This window comes from Nelumbo lutea, chromosome 1 (genome assembly GCF_056320005.1).
Source record: "Nelumbo lutea isolate HS-2025 chromosome 1, American lotus-T2T, whole genome shotgun sequence".
Taxonomy (NCBI): domain Eukaryota; kingdom Viridiplantae; phylum Streptophyta; class Magnoliopsida; order Proteales; family Nelumbonaceae; genus Nelumbo; species Nelumbo lutea.
In genome coordinates, this window is record NC_142684.1 from 112,749,517 (window position 1) to 112,765,146 (window position 15,630).

General features: G+C 43.8%; 1 protein-coding gene across 1 annotated transcript; it reads left to right on the forward strand.

The window, feature by feature from the left end:
* Positions 1-7,940: 7,940 nt before the first annotated feature.
* Positions 7,941-10,542, forward strand: LOC148876863 (multicopper oxidase LPR1 homolog 1-like). The gene is made up of 3 exons (XM_088964885.1): positions 7,941-8,476; positions 8,568-10,031; positions 10,162-10,542. Exons 1-3 carry the CDS (start codon positions 8,246-8,248, stop codon positions 10,273-10,275), a joined length of 1,809 nt encoding a protein of 602 aa, XP_088821011.1. The 5' UTR covers positions 7,941-8,245; the 3' UTR covers positions 10,276-10,542.
* The last annotated feature ends 5,088 nt before the right edge of the window (positions 10,543-15,630 follow it).

The window sequence follows — 15,630 nt, forward strand, 5'->3', positions numbered from 1 at the left end:
GTGCCACCGAGGTGAAGTTCTGTATTATCCCCATCTTGGCACACCAATTCTAAAACTTGATGTCCTCGAACTGCTTTCCGTTGTCGGAGATAAGTAACCGAGGTAGCCCGAAGCGACATACTATATTCCTCCAAAAGAATTTTTGTATGTTGCAGGATGTGATCATTGTTAGGGGTTCCACCTCCACCCACTTCGTAAAGTAATCCACTGCTACCACCAGGAATCTCCTCAGTCCTATCGCTGGCAGGAATGGGCCAAGAATGTCGATTCCCCACTATGCAAAGGGCCACGAGCTAGTGAGATATTTGAGGTCGGTAGTAGGTCGGTGGTGGATGTTGGCATGCCTTTGACACTTATCGCACTTCCTGATGAGCTCGAGTGCGTATGCTTTCATTGTAGGCTAATAGTACCCCTGTTGCAGTGCTTTCTGGGTGAGAGCCCTTCCCCACAAGTGTCCACCACACAAACCTTCATGAGTGTCGCGGAGGACGAGCTCGACCTCTGAGGGTCGCAAGTAGCGCAAGTAGGAGAGCGTGAAAGATCTCTGGTACAACTGTCTGTCTATAATGACATACTTTGCTGACTAGCGTGAAAGACCTCTGGTACAGTTGTCTCTCCTGCCCCCCCCCCCGAGAATGATAGGCTGAGGCAGGTCCTCTATGTACACGGTCCTCATTATGTTACTGCTTGTGCTGGCTAACCGAGACAAGGTGTTGGCCTTAGCATTCTCGGATCTCGGGATCTGCCTGATGAAGTAAGATAAGAAATCGCATAGGACTTCTCTGACCTTGGCTAAATAAGTAGTCACGGTGGGGTCGCGAGCTTCATACTCGTCGTTGATCTGGTTGATCATGAGCTGGGAGTCGCTGCAGATGATGAGATGTTTGGCCTTTACTTCTTTCATTAAGGTAAGCCCAGCTATTAACGCATCGTACTTTGCTTCGTTGTTGGAGCTACAAATCTGAATCAGAGTGCGTATTCCAATTTCACCCCACTTGGTCCATACAAAATTATGCCCGCTCCACTTCCTTGTTGATTAGATGAGCCGTCGACGTGGAGGATCCAGGGCTCCTCGTCCTAGGTCAGACTTGCTCGAAGCAGGATTGGTGCCACGCTGGTTGAAGCTTCCTCCATGTGCCCGATCTCAGCTAGTTCAGGGGTTGTAGTGCCGAATGTGCATTCTGCCATGAAATCGGCTAAGGCTTGGGCCTTAATCGCCGTCCGAGGTTCATAACGGGTGTCATACTCATTGAGTTCGATGGTCCATTTCGTTAGTCTACCGAACACCTCGGGCTTGAGTAGTATTTGCCTCAAAGGTTTATTGGTGAGGACGACGACGGTGTGGGCTTGGAAGTAGGGACGAAGCTTCCGAGCTACTATGACTAGCGCGTACGCCAACTTCTCGATCTCTGGATACCTTGTTTCAATGTCCTACAAAACCTTGCTGATATAGTAGATGGGTCGTGGACCCGATCTACCTCTTTTATTAGTACTGAGCTGACTACCTCGTCGCTCACGAAGAGGTACAGCTTTAAAACATCTCCCTCCTAGGGCCGGGTCAGAACCATGATGCTAACTAGGTATTTTTTCAGCTCGTCGAAAGCGAGCTAACATTCTGCAGTCCATTTGAAGTCCATGCTTTTTCTTTATGGCCTTAAAGAAAGGCAGGCAATGATCTGCCGACTTGGACATGAAGCGGCTATCCTGCCATTCAGTCTCTAAGCCTCCTTTAGTTTGCGAGGTGGTCTCATATCTAAGATGGCCCTTATTTTCTCGAGGTTGGCTTCGACGCCTCGTCGGTTGACTATGTAGTCCAGGAATTTACCCAAGGTGACACCAAAGATGCACTTGTTGGAATTCAGTTTCATATTATATTTACACAAAATTTCAAAAACACTTTGCAAATCATTCAATTCAGTTTCATATTTGAAAGGTCACCCCGACGTTTTTTAGTCCAAAGGGAAAAACCTTATAACAATACAAGGCGAGCTCAATTATGAAGGTCATTTTTTCTTCATTGACAGGATCCATCTTAATCTAGTTGTATCCCGAGTATGCGCCCAGAAAGCTCAGCAACTTATGCCCTGAGGTCGCGTCCACTAGGCGGTCGATCTTAGGCAGTGGGAAACAATACTTTGGGCAGCCTCGATTCAGGTCGGTATAATCGATGCACATGCTCCATTCACTGTTGGCCTTTTTTACCAGAACTGGGTTAACTACCCAGCTCGGGTAATAGACCTCCCTGATGAGATCGGCCGCTAAGAGTTTCCTAACCTCCTCGTCGACTATCCTCTAGTGCTCCGGAGCGTGGTTGTGTTTTTTCTATCTAATGGGCCTGACTAAACAATCAATATTTAACTTGTGAGTTAGGATTTTGGAATCTATGCCGGGCATTTCTGTCATGGGCCATGCAAATACCTCTAAATTTTTAAATAAAAAAACTTACCAGCGGAGATTGGAGTGGTTCCTTGATCAAAGCGCCGATATGGAAAGTCTTAGTTGGATCTTCTGTTGAGACCGGGATGTGAATCATCTCTTCTGTTGCTGTAGCTCGCTCCTCGGGATACTTCACAGGTCGCTCAAGCTCGATAATAGCCGCTAGCTTGGCTTTCCCCTTGAGGGCGGCAACGTAGCATTTGCAAGACTCGAGTTGGTTGCCTCACGATACCCCTACTCCGCAGTCCGTAGGGAACTTCTGCCAAGTAGTAAGTGGATACTAATGCACGTAGGGCATCATAATGGGCCGACCTACTATGGCGTTGTACGGGGATGGAATCGCGACCACTAGGAAAGTGTGCTCGAACCTTACAATGTTAGGCCATGTGCCGACCTCTACAAGTACTGAGACTCGCCCTAAAGGTCTGACCTCTTCGCTGCTGAAGCCTACCAAGGGTGTATCTGTCGGCTAAAGATTGCTTTCTTGGAGCAGGAGCTTGTTGTAGGCATTCTTGAACAGAATATCGACCGAACTGCCCAAATCCACTAGGGCGCGCTTGACTTCAAAGTCGTTTATCCTCAACTTTATTACCAGTGCATCGTCGTAGGGGTATTGGATCTCGCGCTCATCTTCTATGAAGTAAATGGGATCTTTGAGCCTGTGTCGCTTTGGTGGGTTCCGCTCTTCACGTTCCAGTTCATGAACTGAGGCTTTACCCACTACTGAGGTGCAGCCTGCGATGATGGACCCGCCAGTAATCATGTTGATTACTCCGTGGATCGGTCTTTCTTCTGGTAACTGCCTTTGCGGTTGCTCACCCTACTTGTTGCTAGATTCAGGAGCATTTCTCCTTTGCTCCCTCTACCGGTCTGTTTGGCGGTTAGCCTGATCTCTGTCTTCTTTCTATATGAAATTTTTTAGATAACCGCAATGGATTGCCTCTTCAATCTCATCGCAGAGATTTCTACAATTTTCGGTGCTATGATCGTGGTCTTTATGAAAATGACAACTGAGGTGGCCACTTCACATAGGAGTCTTTGATCGCCATAAGGATCTCTCCTCACTTCGCGTTGAGGGGCGTGTATCTCGTCCTTTCAACCGACAGCGTTCTGGAACGCCGGCCTGACTTATGAGATCGTGAAGGAGATCAGCTCTTGGATTTGTTTCCTCCCCTAGTCGGGGACTTGCTCTTTCTTCGTTTGCTGCCACTATTACTCGCGTTGTCACCTTCTCTTTTCCACTTTTTCGCTAGATTTTCATTCTTCTAGTTCATCTCTTCTTCAGTCCCGATGAACTGATCGGCGAGCTTGAGGAATTCGGTGATGTCCTTGGGCTTTTTGGCCACTACATGCCACTTGAATTCCCTGTGGGTAATATCTTTCTTCGCTGCTGTGAGCCTCACATCTGGATCTAGATTGGGGATCTGTAAGCAGGTGTCGTTGAAGCATTTAATATAGCTTCTGATAGGCTCCCATTTTTTTGGACTACGTTGAAGAGGATTTCTTGGAACCTCGGACACTTCTTGCTAGTGACGAAGTGTGAGGTAAACATCTCTATGAACTGCACCCAGCTTTTGACTATCCCTGGCATGTGATTCTTGTAACATGTGCGAGCTACTCCTTTGAACATTGTGGAGAAGGCCGCACACATGCAGAACTCATCAGCCCCAGCAAGGTGCATCTGGGACTGGAAGGAGTCCACATGATTGTTTGGATCAAAAGATCCATCGTACTTGTCCACCGGAGGCATTTTAAAGTCCTTCGACATCGAGGTCACCAGGAGCTCAGAGGACAGAGGGGATGACCCGGAGAGGAGAGGAGCGATCTTTGTGGCTACTGAGCATGCCTTCTCTTTACCTTTTACCTGCTCTGGCTAGCTGGGCCCGCGAGCTGGCTATGAGTTGTAGTTCGGTGTGCCTTGTGATGCCTTCGTTGCTGCTTCTTAATTGGCTCCACATTGGTGTTGCTGACCTCTGTTTGGTTGGGTACCGTTCTGGCGTGGAGTGGCTCTAGATGCTGAAGCTGACTGCCATGAACGAAAGGGCCTTGCCTCCAGTCTGCAGCCAGAACCCCGAACTGGTTCCCTGCAAGCAAACCTTCATGATGCGAGGGACAGGGTAAAATGACTCTGGCGGGCTGAGTATCTCCTTACCTGTTCGCAATGTTGCCTTGTGAAGCGGGTGGGGTGACTTGTTTGTCCCTCCTGCCACGGGATGAGACCCAATTCCCAAGAGGAAGTGGAACTTGGGAGGTCTCGCCTCAGCGGGGAGAGCAAGTGTTCTGCCGGCAAGATTGATTTTGTACCTCGGGTGCCGGTATGGAACCGGTGGCTGATTTTGCTGTAGAGGAGGGAATTGCTACTGACATTGTTGCTGGTAGAAGTGATGGAGGACTTGTTGTTGATAGTGTTGGTGTTGTTCGACCTGTTGCATTTGGACCCGAATGGCCCAAACGCAGTGTACCAGGTCGTCAACCTAGGATTGCTCGACTCCAAGGGGAACCATAGATGGTTCAACGAAGGTTGCGCTAACTACTGGAGGGAGCGACACATTTACCTGAGTCGTCGCTTGAGGCATGGATTTGATTCTGTGATTGATGGTGGAAAAAATCTTTTTTGTAGCGTTTCCTATAGAAGGCACCAAATGATGTAGCACGATCTAGCTGCTCCCTGCTAGAAGTGATTTGGCTTCTAGGCGGACGACGGACTAAGTTGATCTGCAAGAAAAGGATCAGAGAACCCGGGGTTGCTAGCCCAGTGAAGTCGCTCTGATGCTTAAGTTAGTATACTGTTGCGGGTAGAAAGCTTTAGAATGCAGAGAGCTAGAGAGCAGAATAATCATGTGTACCTTGAACCTCCAGGGGTGGAGCCTTTATATAGTCGAGTCCTCGCGGGTTTTGCGGATCAGTTCCGGGATCTTCGTCACAATAGGATCCAATTCCGCGTTAGTTGGAAGTTAATGTTGCCAATCAATAAGGCTCATCAATTATGCCCGAATCGATTGGGGAGATAATGCTAGTTATTATGCGGCGTGATCCCGTGAGGCCCAGGATCCGTTGGAGGGGTTTTCGGGATCACCACGTAGTGGCATGTCAGTATCCCCGAGCTGATGTCTTTAAGTCCCGAACTGGGTTGAGTGCCGAAGTGCCTTGGCATCAAGGTGTTCTTGTTGCGATCTGGTATCGAGGCGATCTTGTCCCGAGGTCACTTTAGCCCGAGGTGGTTGGGTATCCGAGATCGATATGTTGCGGACTGGTCATGATAAGCTGAGTTGTCATCTCTTGGTCAGGTCGTGTCCACGTGTCCCCTCTTTACTAGGTCGGGCCAAATCACCCTTCATCAGTATATATTATCATGGTTTTCAATATCGGGTCAGATTGGATGGTCAAAGGATCAGAAAAACTGGGAATTGTTCCTTTTTACCCTAAAACCATTTTTTAGCCAATAGTTGTTGATTTGGTCAGTGAACCATTGATTTGGGTGGTCGAACCATAGATTCAAATAAGGTTTTTGACCTTTTTTATATTTTTATTTTTCTATCGGAGCAGACTATTAGTTCAGCCCGGATGGTCGGACCATTTGACCCGGGAACCGGACCCAGAATGGATCCCTATCTGGTCCGGTTTTAAAAACCTGTTCATTATCTGTTGAGCAAGTATATATGAATCCAGTTATTTATGGAAAAATAACAAAAAAAAACTTTTCTCATGAATTTCTTTAATAAAGTTTGGGGACTAAAATTTGTGAAATTCAGACTTCTGAGCCAAAATCTTCAATTCCAACCATTTAATTCTTACGGTCTAAGGGTTGCCCATCTACAACTAAAGAATTAAATGGCATGAGTGATGAGTCTCTTATGTGATTGAAGAATTGGGATGCATGTCCATGGTCCATAGAATTGGGACCATGCATAGTACACGGTCCATGGAATATTGCATGAGTCTCACGTTGGTGTGTGCGGGAGTGCTCTTCCATTCAAGTTTTCACACGTCTCACTTCACATGTCACCCCGCATCACATGTGCGGGACTTATTATACGGTCATAAGTTTTTTTCTGTTATTTATATTATTTTTTAACTTAATAATTAAAAGAAAAAATGGAAAAGAAATGTCATATTGAGTGTCCAATATGAGAAAAAAGCAGGATAGACAAAACCAAACCCTATGCTGCCGCTGCCATTTTTACAGGCCAAAGATGATTGTCTGAAGGGTCTCATTGTTTCTTTTTCTTAGAGAGTTATTTTGATTCTAACGTGTAGCCACATATTAAAGACAAGGAAAATAACACAAGTATTGATTGGTTTTTAGTAATATAGACGTTTTCCGTCGGAACTTTTAGTCTTCATGAGATTAAAGGACCCCCAAACTTTGTCAAAGAAGATCGGGAGATGATCCTAATACATGGCGGGGATGCGCTGTGGGGCGTTGAGGGGCGGCCCCTTGTGGGGAGGAGATGTGATCTCGCACATGTGAGCCAAGATGCATGAGAAGTGAGACATGTCTAAATATGACTTGTAGTGCACTCCAACACACACCAAGATGAGTGCTCCAAATAAGCGGCCTTCAAATTCTTACGTAGAAGGGTAGAACCAAATATAATTATTCAAGACGAGAATGGGTGGAGTCGTCACCACAAAGAAATTCTATATCTGGTAAGAAGTAGGAAGACTAAGAGGGAGGTCATCACCAAACTATGCAAGATTTCTTCTTCAACAATTTTCAAACCATTTCTCGGCAATACTGAGAGAGAATCTGATATAACGTATGTACCAATGAAGCCAGAAATGATTCTGTGTACGTGCTTTCCTTCTCTCTTGTTATTTCAGACCTAATTGGTATGTTCTCACATATAAGTTCTGTTTGAGCTTCATCTTAGCATTTACTTCCTTAATTCCTCTTCATTAATTTAATTACGTACCGGCCACCAACCAAACAAGCAAGACTAAAATTAAAGTGATTCCTACCAATTGTCAACAGTGTCGATCAATAGTTCCAAACTCCAAACTCTGACATCTACATTATTGGTTCCTAACTAATTAAAAGTACGCGAAAAAAAGAAAAAAAAAATCCTAGCGTCGTAAACAAAGTCAAGGTGCAACCACCGAATTGAACCAACCATTTTAGCATTAGAAAATCTGTATTTATCAATTCCCTTCTATCTCTCTATGTTCTTCACCACTTTAATTTGTATGGAGTAAGCGACCCCTTAATCATATAAATATTACTTTGATGCATCTATTAATTAATTATCTAATTATTCTTTTTCTCTTTAATTATTTGAATGCTAAAAATGCATATCATTCATTAATTAACAATCCATTTCCTGATCGATATTCAAATTGAATTCATCAACCGGAATCTCACTAAATCGCATGGCCGGCCGGCTGTTTTTCGTGTTGAACTACGCGCACGCGGTATTGGGTTTTTGCACCAACGTTAACGTTACCCTCAACCCCTTTACTCTTATCAGTCTATTTATACCGACACTCGCACCTCCAATTCTTCCATCAAACTCTCTTGTGATTGTGATTGTGATTGTGATTGGCACCTACTGCACCACTTTTGCCTCTTCACTTCTCTCCTTCGTCCTCAGTATTCCTCAGAGTCAGAGGTCGTATATATGTCTGCAACCATGCATGCATATATTCGTCTCTCAGTAACACTTATTGACTCTGTTAATTAATGCACATTTCCGCCAACTAGCATTTTATTGATTCATCGTTTACCAATCAATTTTAATGCGTAGTGACCATTCATTTTGCTGTAGCCTGCAGACACATCTGGTAATTAGGAGTATATATCTGACTGACGATGGCTAGACTGTTACTAGCTCCCATATTGCTACTCATTGCGATATGCGGCCGAGCTGTCTCACGACCTCCGCCTCCGACAACCGATGCTGCCCTAACTCAAGTGGCCGCTTCTCTGCAAATGTTCGTCGACCAACTCCCTGTGATGCCCAGGCTGTATGGCTATTCTAACGAAGGCAACAACAAGCCTAAGCCTGGCAATCTCGTCGTTGGCATGTTTGAAAAGAAATGGGTATGCCGCGTTAGCTTCGTTCGTTCTATGGCTCTAACCTTTCACCATGTTTGCAGGTGTTTACTGTTTTATATGATATTTGTCTCTGCAGAAATTTCACCGTGATTTGCCAGAAACAACGGTCTTCGCGTTCGGCACAAGCCCAGAAGAAGCAACCGTGCCCGGTCCAACAATTGAGGCCATCCAAGGCGTACCCATGTCGGTGACGTGGCAAAATCACCTCCCTGAAAGCCACATTCTCCCGTGGGACCCCACCGTCCCCACCGCCATTCCCAAGAACGGTGGTGTCCCAACTGTCGTCCATCTCCATGGTGGGACCCACGAACCACAAAACGATGGCCACCCTGATGCCTGGTTCACTTCCAACTTCAGGGAGACCGGGCCCACCTGGACCAAATCCACCTACACCTACCCTAACGTCCACCACTCAGGAAGCTTTTGGTACCATGATCATGCAAAAGGACTGACACGTGAAAACTTGTTAGCTGGACTGATTGGCGCCTACGTCATCCGCAATCCCGCCCTGGACGCTGCCCTTAACCTTCCCTCTGGACCCGAGTTCGACCGGCACCTGATGATCTTCGACCGGAGCTTCAGTCGGGACGGCTCCTTCTACATGAACTACACCGGCAATGTCCCTTCCATTCATCCCCAGTGGCAACCGGAGTACTTCGGCCATGCCATCGTCGTTAACGGCAAGGCTTGGCCTTACCTGAAGGTTCAGAGACGGAAATACCGGTTCAGGATCATCAACGCTTCCAATGCTCGATATTTGTCGCTGTCGTTAAGCAACGGCCTGCCGTTTGTCCAAGTCGCCTCCGACGGTTCCTATCTTCCGGCACCGGTACAGACGCAGAGCGTTGTCCTAGCACCCGCCGAGATAGCTGATGTGATCATTGACTTCTCAACTTCGGGCACCACCGAGGCTGTACTGAACAATGATGCACCCTATCCGTACCCGGGCGGTAGTTCTGTGGATCAGCTCAACTCCAAGGTAATGAAGTTCATAATTGCACCGGAGAAGCCGAAAGTTCCCGACACCTCGAAGATCCCGAGCAGTCTAGTGAGTTACCGGGCGACGGCGACGGTAGACGGTAAGGCGAAGACAAGGTACATCGTGTTCTATGAATACAGGACCTCGTCCGGGGATACCACGCACTTCTTGATAAACGGTAAAAAGTTCTCCGACCCGGTGACTGAGACACCAAAGTCCGGTAGCACAGAGGTGTGGGAAGTGATCAACTTGACCAACGACGATCACCCGTTACACATGCACTTGGCAACATTTCAGGCAATCAAAGTGCAGGCTCTGGTGAATGAAGCCCAGTTCAACAGTTGCATGATTGCCAAGAACGACGCGATCGCATGCAATGTGGGATCCTATGTAACAGGGAAGGTAACCGATATACCCCCTACTGAAAGGACATGGAAGAACATAGTGAAGATAACCCCGGGAAACCAAACAACCGTCGTCGTCAAATTCAATCTGGTCGACACCAATTCCCCTTATCCGTTCGATGCTACGGCAGAACCGGGATACGTCTACCATTGTCATGTAAGCACTCAATCCTCCATGATACCAGAGAGAGAGAGGAGAGAGATTGAAATTCTGTCTGTTTCGGGTTTTTTTTTTTTTTTTTGGTTCTGGATTATATTAAAATCCTGTTTCTGTGTTTAATTTGCAGATTCTGGACCACGAGGACAACGTGATGATACGACCATTGAAGCTGGTTTCAGGAAGTTGGTCTGAATCTGATGATAAAGGAAAAGGGGAGACAGAGACAGAAAGAAACGGCTGAAGCTAGTTTCAGCAGGGTGCATAGATGAGATCTCCTTTGCTGCTTCTGTTACAAGACATCAGAGTTTAATTTGCTTTCAGTTGTAGCTAGAAATTGAATTGAGTCAGCCCATTTGAATGCTCAGGAAGCTGCGTAGCAGAGCTATCAGAATAGCTATTGCTGTTCCATGGCTTTCCTTTTGTTCATGCTCATGCTCATTCTGTTCTTGTATCCAGGAAGTTTGTCCATCTGTGTTTGATATCAATAGAATTCCTGGATCTTCTTGTCAAAGAAGAAAATTATAAGATGGCAGGATGGTGGCAGTGGAACAATTAATGGTTAATTAATTGATGATATATATAATTGGGTGCTTTAGAAAAGTACCCTCTTGGATTAAATATATCATTAAAATGTGGAAAATTAATCAAATCACAGTAATCTAGTGGAATTTAACTCAATTGATATTATTGAGAATAATGAGGGAAATTATAAAAACAAGCTCAGCAAAAAAAATGTTCATAGTAAAAAAAACAAAAAACAAAAAATTGAATGAATGAGCACATCACACTATTGGGCTTAAGCAAGCCATATACGCATACGGCCTGAAACCATTTTTAGTTAAATGGGCTGCCAGTGTTTTGGCCTATGAGCTGTGGCTGGTGGCACTGGGTTTACCTAAGCCCAGCATATCCCCTCCCTCACTCCCTACCTTTTACCGTCTTGCTTGTGCGGCCCAACCCAATGAGCAACAATGATAATGCTGGACATTGACATGTTCCTAACTTCCTTTGTTGTTAATTAATGTTCATTGGGTTAGGCTGTGTTTACAAAACTATGGCAGTACAAATGATTTGACTGTAAATTCTGACTTATTTTTATTTCAAATTTTATCTTATTTTGTTTGATTGCAATAGAATAAAGTAAATTAAGACATGAAACAGAATAAAATAAAATCCAATACAAAATTAAACAATAATCTGCATGTATTTTTTACATTTGCACTTTCGTGCATTTGTACTAATGCAAATAAATTTGCAGCCTTAATTACCCACATGGAGCACTCGGATCTGCTTTGACCCGTATACCCTGTCATTATTTTAAATTTTTAATACCTCTTTTCTTCCACAAAGAAGTTAAGGTTGGCATCTCTACTCCATCCATTGTGTTTTCTAATTTAAGAATAAAAAATATTATTAATTTAGAACCAGGACTCACCATTGGATGGTCCCCAACCAAAACCAGCATAAATAAAGCTTTAATCATAGTATCCAGTGTTTTTAACCCGATCAAACCAGCTGATCGGACCGATGACCCGTCACCCAAACTGATTTTTGGGTTCGTTTCACCTCCGAGCAGAAAAATCGTTGAGTTAGCTTAGCCAACAACCCAGTGGCCCGTCTGAGTGAAACCACTTGACCCAGCCAATCGGGTTAAAAATTTTTTCTGTTGCCATTTATTTCTATCATTAATAATAATAATTTTTATTTACAAATTATGAGAAATGTCAAAATTTTCAACAGTTTTTTGTTATTTTTTTACTGATTCTTTATTTACTATATGACATCACATGTTGATGCATTTATGATTGACCACTGACCCGCCACCCGTATTTCATTTCCAGCCGTCCAGGTATGGGCTTAGGGAGACCCCCTCCACCTGCAGCGTAGTCCCGTGAAAAAAATGTAAAGAAAAAGGAGTAAGAATTTAGCACCATGTGACAATGGACGTTCTGTATTTGGGTGGGAGTTGGGACCTTAATAGTTGTGAGTTTTTGCTTTGTTAGTAGATAATTTATTATCACTTGTCCAAAAAATAAAAAAGGCAATGGGCCCAGACTTGAAGACGGAAAATCAAGAAGTTAGGGCCAAATACCCATTAACCATGCATGGGTCTTGTTTTCCAGACCAAGATTATTTAGCCCACCTGGATATAAAATTCTCTTACAACACTAAACAAAAATACACACCTCTGGTATGCAATACCAATATGCAAAATAAGCTACCTACTCTGCAGATGTTTCAAAGAACGGTAGAGCCTGTTCACATACATAGTTTGTGACAGTACATCCCCGCCGTGTATTGAGAACATCTCTCAATGATAATATCAGAAATAATGGGACATCATCGGGAGATGTTTCCAATACACGGTGGGGATGTGTTGTAAGACATTGTGGGAAACTATCTTGTGGAGGGCTGATTTCAACTCGTAACCTCTTAGCCTGAGTCTAACAAGGACTTCAATGTGGACGAACTAAGGACCACCACATGCCCAAACCAAGCAGTGACACATGGTTAAAGCGACGAAGAATCTGCACCTGTTGAGAGTTTATGACGTGTCACCTTTGGAGCTCGTGTGTGAGATCAACAAGTCATCACTGAGGAAATGACACCTGTCCCTGTGGTGAAATGTCGGACTAACAACTGAGTCCAGATCACTTGCCAACAAAATATGTTCCAACATCCTAACAATGTCATCCGACACCGCACATCTCATTCAGGGTAGGTCTCGCTTTTATGGTGGGCCCCAATTTTATAGTGAGATGGTGGTGTCGGATCAAGTTGGTAGGGTGTTGAAATGTGTGTTTTGTTGGTAGGAGATCCCAATTCCTAACAACCGAAGTTGGTGGATTGGACTCCGTCCAAACCAAAATCAATTTGGACAGACCAACAGGACAAATTGAATTGGACCAGTCCAGACTTAAATGATCCAAAGAATTTATTGGATTGGATTGGACTTGGTCCATGTGTAATGAATTTATATTGGATTGTTTTGGATTTTGACCAATATCTGGTCCATTGATAATAAGAATAAAGGTGTCAATGGACCAGGTTTGGGTTTGAATCAATTTAAAAAGAATGAATTTGAACAGATTGGACGATCCAGACATTGAATTGGACTGATCCAAAATATTCACTGAATTAGATTAAACCTGACCCACATTGGATTAGATCGGATTGAACCAAACCCAGTCCAATTGACACCCCTGATATTGTGACAGTTAAAGGCTATCTAAGACCCCATTTGGCAACATTCCGTGGGAACGTTTCTCCTGTTCCTGACGTTCCTAAAGAACGTAAATAGGTTTGGGAAGAAAAAATGTAAGAAATAGCCTGAACAGGAATAGGAACAAGGCTCCAAAATGGTGTTCTTAATTCTCAATGAGAACGCTGTTCCTGTTCGTTGGTTTTAAAATAACGAACACGTATGCAACTCTTTCACGTGTTGATGAGATGGGCATTAGAGTAATTTTGTATCAAAATAGAAATTGGGATGTTTTCAAGCACCAACCAAACTCAACAAACATCTTCCTACTCCTCCATCAGACAGACTGTTGTTCTCACCCCTTTGTCGTGCTTCATCTCAAACGACGAAGAGCTAAGTAACACCATCATTCATTCACAATTGTTCGTCAAGCTCCTTTTTCTGCCCTTCCCTATTTTTTAGCCCCAACTAAACTCGACATTGACGTCTTCCTACTCTTCAATCGACAGACTGTCATTCTCACCCCATTTGTCGTGCTTCTTCTCTGGTGACGAAGATCCAAGTAACACCATCATTCATGGTCATTCGTCAAGCTCCTTCTTCTTCCGCCCTTACGTGTGTTCAAGCCCTAACCAAATTCGGCATCAACATTTTCCTACTCCTCAATCGACAAACGACCATGCTTCTTCTCCAGCGACGAAGAGCCAAGTAACACCATCATTCATCATCGTTCATCAAGCTCCTTCCGTCCTTCTCTGTGTTTTTCTACTTAAGCAAAAAAAGAATTTGTTCCTGAGCAATAAATTGCCAAACATTTCAGTTATTCCCAAGAATTAGAAACGGAAACAAGGACGAACAATGCCAAACAGGGCCTAAAATGTCCCACGAATGGTTCTCGTGCCTGTGTGACGGCACACTGCCCAAGTTAACAACTTAACACTCTAGCAACCTAAAGCATTCTACCCGTACCCACTAACTCTTCAGCTCTACGGCTAGCTCAACTCTTCAACACAGTTCGGCTTGGAGAATCTCTCTCTCTCTCTCTCGTCTTCATCCCCAGATAATATTGACCTCAGTGCCTCAAACTATTCCTGCTTGCAGGTCCCCAAATCCAACTCAACTTGTCCGGTTCACTATAGCCTCCTCAACATGTCCAGCCCAATTCGGACAGCATCATATATAATATGTGAGTTTGCTTATTAAATGCATTGAAGAATATGCCACTGTAAGAAAAAATTCTATAAATCTGCTCAATCACTTGGCGATACTTCCCCACTTTCAACAAGATTTATTTCATACGTGCACAATGAGTTATGAGAAGAATAAGAGCTGCTCTAAATCAAGAAAATCCACCCTTTAAAAGATAAATAAACATGTATTCTCAATACTATTTGCCAAAAATACATTTATAGGCACATTTCATTACTTAAAAAATAAAAATTTAAGGCTCTGTTTGTTTGCGTGCAAATCTGAACCAGATTGTTTGTATCTGGTTTAGTTTTGCAGTCATTTGTTTGTAACGAAGATTTGCAGTTCTACCTGATACAAAATTTGTGTTTTTGGTCCTCACTTATTGGCAATACAATTATTGAATTAAAAAAAAAAAAATAGATGCAAAATTAGTACCACCTCCTTCCTACCTCATTTTTTTTGGTTGAGCTCTACCTCAATTCCCTCTCATATAAAATGGGGACTATATCATCTTGCTTCCTACTTCACTCTCAAACAAATAACCTTCTTCTTATCTCCATTCTCTAGGGAATACTAGAACAAGCTACAGCCCTGGTGTGGCCTGAATTAGCTAACCAATCAACTACAAAATTGGCTTCCCTAAGAACATGCATATAAGACATATCAGACAGTCAAACTAAATCCTTGACAAAGTGATCTCCGTTTTAGACAGTCAAATCTAAAACAAAAGTAAACCAGAATCATACTCAGCCGACTTGCACTTCCATGCATTTACACTAGTGTAAATGAAACTGTACTGCAAACAAACTAAGCCTAAGGAATTCGACACTAAGGGTAATCATGGGCCAGGCCAGGCTTAGCACCTGTGGTAAGGGCTACAACCTGAGACTGGGCCCAGCCCATCCCCAATTCCAGGCCTGAAATATAAACCCAGGCCCCGGCTATTCCAGGCCTTTGTCTTTTGTGTAAATTTTTAAATATGTATAGTATTTTGTATTATATGTCATAATATGTATATAAAATTTAATTTATATATATTATCAATTATAGGAGTTATATTATAATATTTATATATGAAATATATAATACACCATACAATAACACATAAATATGCACAAATAATAACAACAATAACGTATGGGATGGACCTAAAATATTGGGCCCAGGCCCAGGCGCAGTCTGAAAATTGGTGGGCCTGATGCA